General features: G+C 38.4%; 1 protein-coding gene and 1 pseudogene across 8 annotated transcripts in view; both read left to right on the plus strand.

Annotated features, from left to right (window-relative positions):
• Positions 1-9348, plus strand: LOC147827835 (queuine tRNA-ribosyltransferase accessory subunit 2 pseudogene; annotated as a pseudogene).
• Positions 1-17619, plus strand: part of Ankrd42 (ankyrin repeat domain 42) — a 62141-nt gene that overhangs the window by 15523 nt on the left and 28999 nt on the right. For 6 of the 8 annotated variants that reach the window (XM_087212245.1, XM_087212243.1, XM_087212246.1 and 3 more), the window contains 3 exons: positions 9356-9475; positions 11200-11335; positions 17098-17298. In XM_087212245.1, the coding sequence (XP_087068371.1) occupies positions 9356-9475; positions 11200-11335; positions 17098-17298 (457 nt within the window). The remainder of the gene's footprint in view (positions 1-9355; positions 9476-11199; positions 11336-17097; positions 17299-17619) is intronic. The other 2 variants (XM_087212244.1, XM_087212247.1) reach the window with 1 other exon arrangement.

A 17619-nucleotide genomic window follows, 5' to 3' on the forward strand; every position in this document is an offset into this window, starting at 1 on the left:
ACAACTTTGGTTGCTTTTTATCTTTTTTAATTCAGTGAGTTAGATTAGCATAGTTCTGTTGGGCTGTTGCTATAATTCTAATTATATGACCCAATAGATGTAGTTATATAGTCTAAATAAGAACTTACTGGATTCCAATGACACAGATTTTGATACCAACTATACATTTAAACAAATAATATGGGATCAGAAGTCCCTTAATCTCTTAAGTAGTTGACTGTTTGGGTTATTTTGAGAGACATCACAATGATGTTCAGATTATTTGATTTGCAGCTTGCTGCTGTGTTCTAAATGTTTGTGTTCTCCCATAATAAATATGTTGAAATCTTTACCCTCAAGGTGATGTTACTGGGGTGTGGGCACTTTGGGGAGGTTAGTAGGTCATGGGGGCTCTGCCCTCATAAATGGGATTACTTCCTTGGTAAAAAAAAAAAAAGATCACAGAAAGCTGGTTAGCCTCTTCATCTAAGGATGCAGTGAAAAGTTTCTGTTTATGTGGAAAAGACCATTACAGACATAGAATCTGCTAGCACTTTGATCTTGGACTTCCCACCATCTAGAACTGTGTGAAATAAATTTCTCTTATTTTAAACTTCTTAATTTGTAATATTTCATTTTCTGTTTTTCTTCAAATATTATCTTTTATTAGTACATGTTTACATCACATAATGATTACTTTCCTTGTGGAGAGTTGGTGCATGTACATAACACATCTCACTTCATTTTTCATCCCCTCTTCTGGTACCCTCTCCCTCCATCTCTTGGTCCCTTCCCATTTGCAAAAGATCTATTTCCCTACTTCCTATTATCTGTCTTTTATTTTGCTTTATCTTTATAGTTTGGGTTTCTTATATAAGAGAAACCATGCAATATTTAAGTTTGTGTGTCTTGTTTCACTTCATAGTATGGTCTTGAGGTGCATCCATTTTCTCACAAATGACTCGTTTATTCTTCTTTAAGGCAAAGTAGTACTCCATTGTGTATAAGTACCATGTTCTCTTCATCCATGCATCTGTTGATGGACATATAGGCTGCTTCCAAGATGTAGCTATTATAAATTGTGCTACAGTGGGTATGCATGTATCACTGTGGCATGATGTCATTAATTCTTTTAGGAAGATACCTAGAAGGGGAATACTGGGTTGAATGCAATTTCTAGTTCTAGTTTTTTGAGGAATCGCCATACTGATTTCCATAGTGATTATACTAGTTTATATTCCCACTAACAATGTAGAAGGATTTCTTTTTCACACAGCCTTACCAGCATTTATTATTATTTGATTTCTTTTGGGTTTTTTTTTTTTGTTTTTTTTTTTTTTTGGTACTGGGGATGGAACTCGGGTCCTTGTGCTTGCAAGGCAGTCAGTGGAACCACCCCGGCCCTATTATTTGATTTCTTGATGATGGCCATTCTTTCTAGAGTAAGATGGAATCTTAGTATTGTTTTAATTTACATTTCTCTAATGGCCAGAGATGCTGAACATTTTTTTCATGTATTTATTGATCATTTGTATTTCTTCAGAGAAGTGTTTGTGCACTGCAGTTGCCCATTTTTTTGGTTGGATCTTTTATTTTATTTTGGGGAGTCTATTTTTTTTTTTTTTAACCAGGAATCGAACTCAAGGACTCATGCTTGCCAGCCAGACACTGCACCCCTAAGCTACATTCCTGCCCCTTGAGATCTTTATATTTGATATTAGTTCTCTACTTGAGAAATGGCTGCCAATTTTTTTTTCCCATTCTGTAGGTTATCTCTTCATTCTGTTGGTTGTTTCCTTTGCTGTGCAAAAGCTTTTTAATTTGCTAGGAACCCATTCATTCATTTCTCTCTCTCTCTCTCTCTCTCTCTCTCTCTCTCTCTCTCTCTCTCTCTTGAGACAGGGTTTTGTTTGTTTGTCTTTTTGTTTGTTTTTGAGACTGGGTCTTGCTATGTAGTTCAGACTGACCTTGACTCACTATGTAGCCCAGGCTGGCCTGGAACTCACAGCAATCCTCCTGCCTCAGCCTCCCAAGTGCTGGGATTACAGCCATGCACCACCACACCCACCTTGATTCTTGATGTTATTCTTGTGCAGTTAGGGTTCTATTCATAAAGCTTTTGTCTATGAATAGTACTTTCTTATAGCAGAATGAACAGACTAAGATATTTGCCATGCCTGAAATTGCTTTTTTTTTTTTTTTTGAGATAGAGTCTCATTATGTCATCCAGATTGACTTTGAACTTGCTGGGTTGCCCAGGCTGGCTTCATCTTCCCAAGCGCTGGGATTACAAGTGTACAGCACCATACCTGCCTTGAAATTCTTAATTTAATGTATTTCCTGACCTGGGTGCCACATTAATATGTGGCAGAATCTAGTTTAAATAACTAGATTTAATCAATGTACTGAAATAGGCTGGTGTTTGGAGGAATAAAGTCATATAAACAAGCAGTTCTGGTTTATAATAAGCCTGAGATTCTATTTGAAATGACTAGAGCTCTCCTTCATGAGTTACAAAATAATAAAACCAAAGTCCATTATTAAATTTCTAATGAGAAGTATAAATGTGAAGAATTGTTTAGGGGCCAGGGATTTAGCTCAGTGGCACCATGCCTGCCTCACAAGCACAAAGGTCCTGAGTTCAATCCCAGGTACCAAATAATAATAATAAAAAGAATTGTTTAACTTTGAGGAGGTAGAAGAATTATGCGTGGAAGAGATAAAACAGCAGCCAAGCCTCAAAGTATAGATGAATTTTAATTTTGGAGAGGTAAGTAGTGAGAAAGCATTGTAGGAAGGGAATATGTTAAGAGGATATAAAAATGATTATCATCTGTTGAACAGTATGTGTCATTTACACTCTCCATGCATTTCATGTAACACAATAATTCTATGAATTCTCCTTTTTATAGATTATGAAATAGAATCAGAATGTTAAATGTTTTGTTGTAGGCAAGTGACAGAGCCAGGATTTGAACCTGAGGAAGGGTACTGACCCTGCCCAGTCAGGGTTCAAAAGTCCCATCCTGACTGATCTAAAGGAGATAAAAGAAGATGGGTTTTGTTGTTTGATGTACCATCCTCCTTGGATAGTCTGGAAAAGAATACAAGAACTGGGGCCCGGCGCCTGCCTCTCAAGGCAAGGTCCCGAGTTCAATCCCCAGTACAAAAAAAAAAAGACAATAAGAATATAAGAACATTAAGAAGTCATTGATGCTTAAGCTTCATTTTATAACCATGTTAAATAAGCAAGAGCTAGATATTAAATTTCTTCAATGGTAGATACTGACTCCTTCAATGGTAGAAGTCAGTAGCATTTGGCCTAAGCCTTTTATCCTTAATATTGACCTCTATTTTGAGGAGTTTACCCAAATATAACAGAAAGTTTGAGAGCATACAGATTTCTCCTTGTTTTGTTAATAGGAAATTTAATGTTCTCCTATTTTAATTGTAATGGTGGCAAATGAATACACATAGGATAGCTATGGTTTTATGACCCCTGGGACATTAAAAATTTCTTTTTACTATAGAGCTTAGAACTTGTATCTGGTCTCTACTTTGTAAACATGAAGATCTTTTATAATTACTGGCTCTAGATTATATAAACATACAAAGTCAGTTTATATCCCAGAGATAACAAAGATTAGTAACCTATTTGAGGAGATACATCTTTATCTGAGGGGTACTTTAAAGTGCAATAGAAGAACATAATGGGAATATATTAAGAGGCTGAAGGACACATTTTTAGAAGAGCTAATAGGGCTGTAAATCAAAACTTTTCATGATCATAAGTTACAAGTGCAGCTGGAGACTATCAGCAGGGACTAATGCAGTGTTTGGAGCTCCCTTTTTATATCTAGCTTGGCTTTTTGCTGAATATTTCTATTATTCTCTCTATATATCTATTCTTTTTGGCTATACTTTTCTGCTGGGTGTTTAAGACCAAGTCAGAGTTAGACATGTGATAAATGTTAAGTGAAATAAATCAGACACATATGCTTAAATATAGCATATTTTCTCTTACATGAGAAACCCAAAATATAAATAAAGAGCAAAATGACAGGTCAGGGATTTAGCTCAGTGGCACTGTGCCTGCCTGGCAAGAGCAAGGTCCTGAGTTTGATCCCTGGTTCCACAAAAAACAAACAAACAAACAAAAACTGAAATGAGTTATATACTGAAAACCTGTACTAATAAAAAATAAAAACTGAAAGAAAATTAATCTGTCTATATATTTGTCAAGGTCAGTTAAGGCTCCTCAGGAGTTACTCTTGGGATTGTGTGCAGAGCCTCTTAGCTCTTCCAGTTTTTTCCTCTCCCAGTTGTGTCATCTGCCAGGATGGATCATGGTCTTTGCTTGATCACATGGTGTCCCTTGGAAGCATGGGGACATTCTCCTCTTTTGTGACCCTCCTTTTATTTTTTTTATATTTAAAATTAAAATTTTTTTGCTTTGTTTTTTGAGACAGGGTCTTGCTATGGAGTTCAAGCTAGTCTTGAACTTACTGTGTAGCCTAGGATGGCCTCAAACTCCTGGTGATCCTCCTGTCTCAGCCTCCCAAGTGCTGGGATTACAGGAATGCGCCATCATGCCTGGCTGTGACCTTCCATTTAGCACAATGTACACTGGTTGACTCCTGCTTTCTAGGGTCCAACAGTGTCCTTGCTTGAGAGGTTGGGTGACTCGCCAGAGTTGTAGGAACCTTTTAAAGAAGTCCCATCATGCCCTGGGTCATGGCTGACCTTGGAGGGCAAGGGCCAAAATATTGGCTGTTCTTTTAGTTCAACTATCTTCCTTAGCTTTGGCATTTTGCATTTATGCATGGGACCCATGTGGAGTTAATTTTTTAAAGGGTGTGAGGTCTGTATGTAGATTTTATATCTGAATGTCCAATAATTATAGCAACATTTGTTGAAATAATCATTTTTCTCTATTGTATTGCCTTGGTCTTTTGACAAAGGTCAATCATATGAGTCTATTTCTGTACTCTGTTCAGTTCCATTGATACATCAGTATACTTTGGTGAATATCATACTGTTTTTTGTTGGGTTTTTTTGGTACCGGGGATTGAACTCAGGTCTTTGTGCTTGCGTAGCAGGCGGCGAAACCACTGAGCTAAATCGCCGGCCCTTATACTGTTTTGATTATTGTGACCTTTTAGTGAGTCTTAAAGTTGGGTAGTATCAGTCCTCCAGTTTTGTAATTTTCCATCAGTATTGTGTTGGCTATTCTGGGTCTTTTAAAATATTCTGGGTCCAGAGGTGGACACGTGGTTATGAACTGTGAAAAGTTTGGGGGGTTCTAGAGCCCAAAAGACTTGTGGAGTTTGCAGGACCTAGAGGAATCCCTAAGGATGAAGCTGAATCTTACCAAGGTAGTTAATGGTTGTCATCTAGAAAAAATACAAAACCTGGGCAAAACAGGAGACCATACCATGGACATTCCAGGCTGCCTTCTGTACACCAAGTCAGGCTCTTTCCCACACCTGACCCAGCATACTCTGCATAATATCCATGGGGTTCCTGCCATGGCTCAGCTTAAGCTCTCATCCCTAGCAGAACATCATGAAGGCTTGACAGAATATAAGAAAGGAGTCAGAATCTTTATAGCCATGCCAGAATCACTCTTGTATCGCTCCCTGCATGATCCATTCAGCCCCTGCCCAGCTGGTTATGTAACAAATAAGTCTGTGTCCGTGTGGGGTGGTGGAGAAAGAGTAGAAATGACCGTTTCCAAGTTCATGGCAATTCAGCAGGCCCTTCAGACTGGTTCCAGTCCCCCTCAGATGGAGAGGCATCTTGTGAGGAAGCAACTTCCATAAAAAGAGCCAGAAAGTCCGTGGACCTATCACTTCTGTTTCTGGATAACTGTCTTTGACTACAAGAAGAATCAGAGGTCCTTCAGAAGAGTGCGATCATTGGAGTGATTGAAGATAGAGATGTGCTGGAGGAGTGGCTCAGGTCGGCACAGGAGACAGCCAAGTGGCCTGTCAGCGGCTTCCTACTGGACGGCTTTCAGGGGAATCCAACAACCCTGGAGACCAGACTGCAGTTGTTATTAGTCGCTGCGGAGCTGCCTGAGGACAAACCAAGGCTCATTTGTGGTATTAGCCGGCCAGATAAGGTGCCTGAGTGTATTGAAAGAGGAGTGGACCTATTTGAGAGTTTTTTTCCTTATCTAGTGAAAGAGCGGGGATGTGCCCTGACATTCAACTTTGATTATCAGCCAAATCCTGAAGAGACATCATTACAAAAAAATGGGATACAAGAAGAAATAAAATATGAGGATCAAATAAAGAAAATTAAAACAACTGGTTGCAACCAAAAAATGACATCATTTGAAATTAATCTGAAGGAAAAAAAGTACCAGGAGGACTTTAGCCCCCTGGTGAGAGAGTGTTCCTGTTACTGCTATAAGAATCACACTCATGCATATATCCACCATCTGCTGGTGACCAATGAGCTGCTGGCTGGGGCCCTGCTTATGATGCACAACTTTGAACACTACTTTGGATTTTTACACTCCATCTGGGAAGCACTAAAAAGCGACAGACTGGCACAATTGAAAGCTCATTTGTAGGAAAGCATCTGGAGAACTGGCAAATACAAATCTGACTCTGCATTGAGCTTGTACCATGCTTATAACATCAGAAGAAGTGAAGAAGAAATGATCTTAGCTTTATTTTTTTGTTGCTGTTTTATTTTATTTTATTTTATTTTATTTTATTTTTTTGAGACAGGGTCTCACTGTGTAGTTCAGGATGGTCTTGGACTCACTATGTAGCCCAGGCTGGCTTTGAACTCACAGTAATCCTCCTGCCTCAGCCTCCTGAGTGCTGGGATTACAGGCATGTGTCACAATGCCTGGAATGATTGTAGCTTTAAGCATTTATATTTAAGGATAAAAATCTGCTAAATTAAAGAATATCTGAAAAATATGAGTAAAATAAAGAATGGCTCTTTCAAACTGCCCACATGATAGTGAAGAGATGTCTTCTAAAGACTTAAATGGCCTAGCCAAGTTTGGTGACTTATATGCCTGTAATTCCAGTATTTAGGAGCCAGAGACAGGATTGAAAGTTGAAGGTCTGCCTAGGCACTTTAGTGAGAGTCTGTCCCAAAGTAAAAAGTGAAAAGGAAGGCTGGGAATTTAGCCCAGTGGCCCCACACCTGCCTGACAAGTACAAGGTCCTGTGTTCAATTTCTGGTAACCCCCCCTACCCCCCAAAAAGTAAAAAGGGCTGGTGATGTAGCTCAGTGGTAGAGTCCTTGCCTAGAATGTACAAGGCTCTGGGTTCAATCTTTAGTACCACACAGAAAATAAAAGGAAGAAGAAAAGACTGAAGTGGCATACACTGATAAGAAAGGGTTGAACCATGATCTTTAAAATGTCTAGGCTAATTCTTATTACACTAGACCCTTGACTTATAAACTCAGTTCATTCGAGAGGGCTAGCTGTAACTCACGTTGGTCAATTGAAGGCTCAGGCTCCTCTGCACAGCCTTCAAAGTCTGTCTCCTGTATACAGGCAGATCTCAGTGTTCTGAGAGACATTGGCCTGGGATTTCTCAATTAACCCCACACAGGAAAGGATGTTGTAATGTTCCTTTCAGAAATCTTTAAGGGTTAAATCTATATCTGAGACCATCTGGAAGCACAAGTGGCTGGCATTTGGATTGTAAATCAGGACTTTGTAAGTTAAAACTAAAATTCTCATCATAACCCAAGTTGTTCACGTGTCAGGCTGTCTGTAACTCAAGGGTCCACTATAGTTGATAGAAATTCACCTGAAGGGGGCCGGGGATTTAGCTCAGTGGTTTCGCTGCCTGTTGTGCAAGCGGAATGACCCGAGTTCAATCCCTGGTACCAATTAAAAAAATTAAAAAATTTTTTTTAAAAACCCAAAAACTGAAATTCACCTGAAGACTTTAGATGGGAGGAGACCCTCTTAAAAGGGGAGATGAGATTGTAGGAACCACTGAAAGATGAATTGGGACCTGTGGGGCGATGACTTCATAAGTAGTGTAACCTCTGTGGACACACAACCTGTTGACTAGAGAAGGAATCTGGCGGATTTGATGGTTTTCTTTATTTTGACCGTCATTCTCTCAGGGGCCTCTCTTGGGTACTTTTGTCTTCCAAGTGCCCTGGTAATAACAGTCACTCAGAAAGGGCTCATGTGACTTCGCCACACTCTTGTCTTCCTCTGTGGGCCTCACACAACACTCCTGTGATCACGTGGCTCAGGTCACACCTTCATTTGGCCACTTGGTCTATTTGTGACTTGTCTTCCTAGGGCCAGTGTACTTACCAGTTAGCCTAGTGGCACAGTTGCACAGCTACTTTTATCTAGTTGCACAAATCCACTGTGGTCTGCCCTTCAGGGTCATAAATAATCTAAGCTCATAATAACTGTAGCCCTATCTCTTGTGGAGATTCATTCTCATGTATTCACTTGGATGAGCCCCCAAGCTGGGCAATTAAATGATCATTTTCAGTTGCTCAGTTGTGACACGTGGATGAATAAGTTGGAGTGGGTAGAGTGATAGGACTAAATAAACTTCTAAGATTCTGCTGGCTTTAAAATTTGATGAGAAACAAAAAAGCTTTAGATTAGAGTCTGTGTTCATATTCTTGTTCAATGCCAAAACCCATTGTTGAAGAAGTATCAGTATACTAGAATCCATAAAAAATTTATGAGTTTTATCTATGTCCAAAACATTGAAAATTCTGTTCAATATTGTTCACTTCCTGGTTCTTTTTCTTATTAGCACATTTGAAAGATTTCTTTAATGCAATAAATCTATTAAAGGTAATAGCCATTAAACAGTTTTGATTTAAAAAAATATTCTGGGTCTTTTAACGTATTTTAAACTTTAAAATATGTTTGTTGATATTCTTAAATTTCTTGAATTTTGATTGGAACAAATAATTCCTTTAAATCAGTTACTCTGTTTATTATATCGAGGGTGTGCTGTACATATGATATAATACATACATAGAAACTGGGCCGTTGCCTATTCAGATGAAACCTCCTTAGCAGCTTGATTTGGAGCTTAGAATACTTTAATAATAATTAAACTCTTTGCTGGGCATGGTGGCTCCTGCATATAATCCCAGCATGCCAGAGGCTGAGGCAGGAAGGTCACTGTAAGTTGGAGGCCAGCCTGTGCTACATAATGAGTTCAAGGCCAGTCTGAGCTACATAGTGAGACTCTCTCAAAATAAGGATAAGCTAAGAATGTCTCACGTAGCACATATATAAGGACATAAATAATAATTTAGCTATGGGTTAATAAATTGCTTGCCTTTCTATCTACATTCATAATTTAACATTTGTATTCATATAAACCCATTGCCATTTCTCTATTTTTAGGCTCTTATAATCAATGGAGCAAATCTGGCAACTCAAGATGATCGTGGATGTACTCCTGTACACCTTGCAGCAACTCATGGTCATTCTTTCACTTTACAAGTAATGCTTCGAAGTGGAGTGGTGAGGGATACTTGTTAATATGTGATAATGTGTAATTATGTAGATGTGGACAGTATGTAATTGTGTGGTTGGTAGTCTGATGATCTATCCTTGACTTTTTAAATCTCTTATGTGACTTTGGGAAAGCAATTTAATTGTTCCATTTGGCTTATAAACATGGGAGAAGTTATTCAGATAAATCTCACCCCCTCATGTGGTTTAGTAGTACAAAGTATTTCAGGCTTGGGTGTGTGTATGTGTGTGTGTGCTCATGCGCACCAGCTCATAGTTTAACTGGGAAGATTACCAATCTTTTAAACACTTTTAACACTTTCTTTTTTTTTTTTTATTTGAGGTACCGGGGATCAAACTCAGGACCTTGCACTCGTGAGGCAGGCGCTGTGCCACTGAGCTAAATCCCCGGCCCCAACTTTTAACACTTTTAATCTTTTAATCAGGTAATTGTAAATCTTTATAAAATTGTTTGTCTACATATGTGTTTCTTTTGAAACTTTTTTTTTAATAGTTGTTTTTTTTTGGTAAGGAGATTGAACTCAGGACCTCGTGCTTGCGAGGCAGGTGGCAGCACCACTGAGCTAAATCCCTGGAGCTTTTGAAACTTATTTCATACCCTTTATGAAGTTATTTCTACAGAAATTTATTGAAATTTATTTTTAATATTACTCCATAGTTGTAAAAAAAATAACTTCTTATAACAATACATTTTGATTAGAGTTGGTGTTTCTTTTTTTTTCTTTTTTCTTTTTTTTTTTTTTTTTTTTTTTGGTACTGGGGATTGAACTTGAGACCTTGCACTTGCAAGACAGGCAACAGAACCACTGAACTAAATCCCCAGCCCCTAGAGTTGGTGTTTCTATAGTTAGACAAAAACTGAAAAGCATGTTAAATATTTTGTCATTCTTTATGTTTCAATGATATGATTTGATCATTTAAATCTATCTTTGTCATTTTATTGGTCAGGATTTTTTTCTTTTTGAGACAGGATCTCGCTATATAGCTCAGGCTGGCCTTGAACTCACTGCTATTTAGCTCAGTCTAGTCTGGAACTTACAGTGATCCCCCTGCCTCAGCTTCCTGAGTGCTGAGATTACAGACATGCACCACCACACCATGCCTAGCAGGAAGTTGTGACTTGTAAAATGACTAAATTTCTTTTTTGTCACTGGGTGTGGTGGCACACATATATAATCCTAGCACTCAGGAGGCTGAGGCAGGAGGATTCCTGGGAGTTTCAGGCCAGCCTGAACTACATACTAAGTTCAGGGCCAACCTGAACTACTTGGTGAGACCCTGTCTCAAAAAAAATAAAGTTTCTTTTTAAAAACTATTTTATATGACTATGACTAATTATGTTCTTTTTGAAAAGAATATTTTAGCTCAGTGTGGTGGCACATGCCAGTATTCCTAGCACTCAGGCTGAGGCAGGAGGATTGCCATGAGTTTGAGGCCAGCCTGGACTACCTAATGAATTCAAGGCCAGTTTGAACTGCATAGCAAGACCTTGTCTCAAAATAAATAAATAAAAAGAATATTTTGTAAAATTTCACTAATATCTTACTATCTCATGTTCAAATCAGTGATTGAAGTGAATTTTCTATTATATTTAGTGTTTGCTGTATAATTTTGAAAATAGCCTCTAATTTTCATTTGTAACATTAAACTGCTAGACTTAGAGTTTTTCCTACAAAATTAGAGGAAACAATCCTTGTGACTGTTGCCTCTAGGATCCTAGTGTGACTGACAAGAGAGAATGGAAGTCTGTACATTATGCAGCTTTTCATGGGCGGCTTGGCTGCTTACAACTTCTCATCAAATGGGGATGTGGTATTGAAGATGTGGACTACAATGGAAATCTTCCAGGTATTCTACAGAAGCAAATATTTTATTTTTTTCTTAATATATTTTAACTGTTTGATCATATTTAATAAATCTAAATTGTCTTCATTCTAGTAGTTTCTTGCAAAACTAAAATAGTAAATATGTTTTTTTTAAATTTGATAATATTTTTTAAAAGAAAAACATTTACTGGTACATTGTAGGCATACATAATGATAACCCTCATAGGGAATTTGCACCTGTACACGATATATCCCGCCTCTCGGTTCCCATCCCTCCCCCCATCCCGTCCCTGTCCCCTCAAGCCCCCTCCCCTCCCTACGTACAAAAGCTTTGTTTCAATTTTTTCCTTCTATTTTCACTTTTTTTCTTGTCCCTTCCTTCCTTTCTCCCTCCCTCCTCCCTTGTTCCCCGTCCTATTTGAAACATTTTCTTCCCATTTCCCAATATCTATTATAAATTTTAGTTCTTATTTCCACTTTTGGTTTCTCACACCAGAGAAACAATGTGGTATTTAAACATGTAAAATAATAAATATATTTATGTGAACATTTTTGTCTTCTGTCATGCTGATGTTTTGTATCCTCATGACTGCATTTTTTTCCCCCAGAACTATATCAGCAAAGGAGAAAATGGGAAAATTAAACATACATTGGCTCTTCTCACCAAATTTTCTTTCATATGCTGTCTTGGGTTCTTATTTTTTAACTTTATACCCTTCTCCACAAATAAGTTTAAAATTTAAAAAAATAATATTAAAGAGGACATTAGTATATTTGAGTAATTTGCTACTGCAGTTATGCAACCTGCAGTTAGCCGACCACTTGAAACCTACACTCTGCATACTCAAGTGCTGTAGAAATTCAGAGAAGGATGGACCTGTGAGATGGCAGTGAAAATGATGTTTAAATGACTGTTTTTTGGAATGACTTCTTAAATCTGAAGAAGCACACACGTGAAGAATAATATGAATAGAACTAATCAAATCCCTTCACCCCTTAGGAAGCCCCTGCTGTCCCATACAGCCTTGTTTCCTCAGCTTGGCTTACGGGGCCTTTATAACTTGGCTCCTCCCTCCCTCCCTCCGTGGCCACATCTGTATCTTCAGACTGCCATCTGGGATGCTTGTGCTTCTTTCTGAAGTATATATTTTCGTGTTCCTTTAGTAAAGAACATGGTGTGGGCCAGGGATTTAGCTCAGTGGTGCTGACACCCGCCTCACAAGTGCAAGGTCCGGAGTTCGAGTCCCGGTACCAAAAAAAAGATTTGTTAGTATGAACTCTCATTTTTTTGTGTGTATCTGGAAGTGATTTTATTTTGCTCCCACCTTTTACTTTTTTACTTTTTTTTTGGTACTGGGGATCGAACTCCGGTCCTTGTGCATGCGAGGCAGGCGGCAGAACCACTGAGCTAAATCCCTGGCCCCTCTCTTTTTTACTTTTTACTTTGTTCATTTTATAAAAACAAAATTTTAAATTGAAGTATAACTTGCATATAGAAAAGTGTCCAACTCAAATGCAAAGCTCAATGGATTTTCATAAATGAACACTTTTCTGTAGTCATCATTCCAATTAAGAATAGAATATCACTAGCACCCAGAAGTCTCTCTCATATCCTCTTAGAGTTACTTATACCCTCTAAGGTTAATCACTAACATCCAATAGAAAAATTATTTTCTTTTCACTTTTGAACTTTATAAAATAATACACAGGGGCCAGGGATTTAGCTCAGTGGGAGTGCCACCTACCTCACAAGCACAAGGTCCCAAGTTCGATCCCCGGTACCCAACCCAAAAAATAAGTAAAATAAAATGATACACAAGTATTCTTTTGTATCTGCCTTATTTTGCTTTTCCAAACTGGTTTTACCAGTATACACACCCAGTGTGTTTAAGAGTTTCACTTGCTCCCCTTTCTCATTTATTATTATAATTTTTTTTTTGTTTTAGTCATTGTGATGACTGTAGGATGATATCTCATTGTACTTTGTATTTATCTTGACTAAAGATACTGAACATCATTTCATATGTTTTATGACCATTTGGTTATTTTCCTTTGGGTTTTCTGTCTTTTTCGTATTGAATTGTAGGAATCTTTCATATATTCTAGTTATAAGCCCTTTTTGTCAGCTATATGTGTTGCAGATAACTTTTTTGTGCAAATATTTTTCCATTCCCTGGCTTGCCTTTTTTTTTTTTTTTTTTTTCCTTTTGAGACAGGGTCTTACTATGTAGTTCAGGCTGGCCTTGAACTCATGGCAATTCTCCTGCCTCAGCTTCCTCAGTGCTGGGATTACAAGTGTGTTGTGCCACTGTGCCTGGCTCAACCTTATATTCTTTTAAGATGCCTTTTGAGAGCTGAATGTGTTGGTGGACTCCTGTAGTAGCTGTATTCTGAGAGACCAAAGCAAGAGGATGAAAAGTTCACACCTGTCCTAGGTAATTTAGTGACTTAGTGAGATCCTGTCCCAAAATAAAAAAGAAAAATAGGGGCTGGGGATATAGCCCAGTATGAAGGCCCTGGGTTCAATCCCCAGTACCATAGTTAATCAGTCAATCAACCAATACCTTTTGATAAATAGAAGTTTTAATTTTATGTAGTTCATTTTAATAATGTTTTCCTCTTGTAGCTAGTGCTATCTGTATCTTGTTCCAAAAAACTTGGGCCGGGGATTTAGCTCAGTGGTTCCGCCGCCTGCTTCGCAAGCGCAAGGTCCTAAGTTCGATCCCTGGTACCAAAAAAAAAAAAAAAAAACAAGAAAACTTACCCTATTCTATGATTGTGAAGACATTCCTTGACTTATCTTCTAGGCATTTTATTATTTAATTTCACATTTAGATCTGCGACCCACCTGGAAAAAGCTGTTACACACCTTTTCTGTGTGTATCACATGATAGGAGTCAGTTTCATTCACACACCTGATCATTTTTGTCTTTTATTGTCTGCTCAAAAAAATCTTTTTGTTTCTTTAAATATATTTAATTATCATACAACCATATAGAGTATATTTTATAATAGTACAATGTATAGGTTAAGAATGTGACCTCACACCGGGCGTGGTGGCTCACATCTGTAATCCCAGCACTTGGGAGCCTGAGGCAGGAGTATCACTGCAAGTTTGAGGCCAGCCTGGGCAACATAGTGAGTTCACAGTGAGACTCTGTCTCAAGAAACCACACACACACAAAAGACTGTGGCCTCAGGACTAGACTACTTGTAGTCAAACCTCTCTCAAAAACATATTTATCCACTTAGAAGTGCTGGGGGTATCATGAAAAGTAACACAAAGTTCTCGTTTTCATGTGGTGGTGAGGGGAGAGAGATAATCATCGAAATGAATGAGCCAAATATGTGCATGTAATATTAAATGGGTAAATATAATGTAGCAGAAAGCAGTAGCAAATATTGGAGGGGTAGAAATTTCACATGGTGAGGTGAGGAAAGCCTTCACTGAGGAAATAAGAGTTGGGTAAAGAACTGAAGGAGTGGAGGAAGCAAGCCTGTGGATATCCTGGGTGAAGAATATTTCAGGAAGAGGTAACAGCAAGTATGAAGCTTCTGAGGCAAGGATGTGCATGCTGTGTTTGAACAGCAGCAAGTCAGTGTGGTTGGGAGGGAAGTGCAGTGAGGTTGTGAAGGTGGCAAAGCAAGAAATAGGGAGAGCAGGTAGCAGCCTAATATAATAATTTAGGCTGATATTTGGGTTGGATTAGTGTAGCATATTGTAAGAGGCAGCAAATAGTAAGAACTAATTGAATTCAACCTGTATCTTTTTTTTTTTTTTTTTTTTTCATGGTACCGGGGATCAAATTTGGGGCCGTGTGCTTGCAAGGCAGGCTGCAGAACCACTGAGATAAATCCCGGCCCTCTACCTGTATCTTTTAAGGAGCCAGTGGAATTTGCTGTTAGTGGCAGCGGGGAGTGATAGAAAGGGGAATTAAGGATGCCTCTAAGGTTTTGGATTGAAAAACATAGAAAAGATTTTCCATTGACTAAGATGCCAAAGATTACGTAAGGAAAATATATGCAAGGAAGATGAGCTCTTTAGTTTTCAACATGTTAAGGTAGAAATGTCTGTAAGGCATGCAAGCATGTATGATGAATTAGCCGTCAGAGAAGCCTAAGTTTTCATGGAGAGATGTATTGTGGGAGGACAACTGACCTAGGACAGCATGGTGTGAGCCAGCAGTTCAACTCCCGGACTGTGCCAGCTAATCATTTTTTTTTTTTTTTTTACCAGGAATTGAATTTAGGACCTTGTGCTTGCCAGGCAGGCACAGTGCCACTGAGCTAAATCCCCGGCCCCAGCTAATTTTACTTTTGAGCTTGACTGGATTGAGAGATTCCTGGGTGCTGATTTAATACTGGGGGCGATATTCTCATTAGTGATTGTTTACTCCACTGATGTTCCTAGCTCAGTGTTGTCCGGAAGCAGGGCCCACTTGGGGGTGGTCCCTTGTGGTGTGCCTGTGAAGAGTGCATCTCCGCTGGTGCTCTTCCCCTGGGCTGTGCTTCCTGGCTGCCATGAGCTGAGCAGCTTGGTCCTATCATGCCCACCCACCATGATGTTCCTCCGTTGGAACCAGCTGACCATCGATTCGGTCATTTCCACCTTTAAGTTGTGTCTGTCAGGTATTTGGTCTCAGCAACAGAAACACTGACCACTGAATTTTGGGACCTCTTTCTCCCGAGTTGCATGGCTACTTGAGAAACGTCTTGCTTCTCTACAGTCAAAGTTTGTGTAGTATATGAACTGAGCTTCCCAAAATAATAAGAGGTATAAAGACTTTCTTGGGCTTTGGAATCACTGCCTCACAACCATTCCTTCTTGTTTTATATTTTTGAGATAGTGTCTTTCCTTGTAGGTCAGGCTGGGCTTGTACTCACTAAGTAGCCAAGGGTGGCCTTGAACTCAGCAGTAATCCTCCTGCCTCAGTCTTTCCAATGCTTGGATTACCTGTATGCACCACTACATGAGCAATTTTTTTTAGAAGGGTTTTGGTTGTAGTTATCCCTCAGTCTGATCCAGTATATTTTCAGGGATTCTTTAAAATTTCTTGTCTCAGAAAAAATTTCTTGATGTTCACGTTAAACTTTAGTTGTTCATGGTTTTGAAAATATCTTTTGGATATTTTTAAGAATTTAGGGTAGAAATGATGTATTTAGTGGGTATGCTTAGCCTGCAGTTTTGATGTAGTCTTTGTGTTTATAATAAAAAATAACTAGTATAGAGAAGTGACAATGTACTGTATAGTGATAAAAATAATACTCATATTTACATAGTGACTTTTTGGTTTATTCCACTTTTTCTCAAATATTAAATTTTTATTTATTTACATAAAAATCATTTTTCTCTGTAATTTTAAGCTGCATAACTGGGATTTAACTTTGTAAGATAACTTTCTGGGTCCTCCTTTTAGGTGGCTGTCATCTGGTCTCTCTATAAAGTGGTAGGAAGTGTAGTCATTCAAGAAGTAGGCTCCTGGGCCAGGGATTTACTCAGTGGCACTGCGCCTACCTCCCATGCACAAGGTACTGAGTTCAATCCCTGGTACCAAAAAAAAAAAAAGAAGAAATAGGCTCCTGCTTTGGTGTGACAGAAGGCTGTCAGTGCAAGGAGATGCAAGCTGGGAACATGGTCCATTCTCCTTGCTCAGGGCAAGTCTGTCATATGGGGCAGGATGGGCATCTTCCTGTGAGGAATAGAACTAATGTGTTCCTTTTTCAAGTTATTTTACTTTCAATTTTAACATTGAATTCTTTTTTTTTTTTCCCTCTTACCAATAGTTCACTTAGCAGCCATGGAAGGCCACCTTCACTGTTTTAAATTCCTACTCAGTAGAATGAGCAATGGCATACAAGCTTTAAAAGCCTTTAATGACAATGGAGAAAATGTTTTGGACCTGGCCCAGAGGTTCTTTAAGCAAAATATTTTACAGTTTATCCAAGGGGCTGCATGGGAAGGAAATAACCCAGAAGATCAGGAAAGTAAGTCACTAAGCTGAAATGAAACTAAGTATATAATGTGATGATGATGATGATGATAGTAATAATAATATAATAAGTAGAAGCAATGGGGTAGGAAAACAGAACTTTTAAGGCAAATGTCATATTAAAATTTATTATATATTATTGTCCGTGTATTCATCTAGATTCTGTATTATGAAATATTTTAGACAAAAGTGTGTATATATTAACACATAGAGGATTGTTTATATTACAAATTTAAGAATAAACTATTAGAATTGAAGTCTCCTGGATCTCTGTCCCTAATACCATTACCTTTATTTTTCTTCTCACAAGTAGAAT

Source organism: Heterocephalus glaber, unplaced genomic scaffold (genome assembly GCF_053883595.1).
Source record: "Heterocephalus glaber isolate CG9 unplaced genomic scaffold, H.glaber_assembly_v1.0 deba00001429, whole genome shotgun sequence".
Classification (NCBI taxonomy): domain Eukaryota; kingdom Metazoa; phylum Chordata; class Mammalia; order Rodentia; family Bathyergidae; genus Heterocephalus; species Heterocephalus glaber.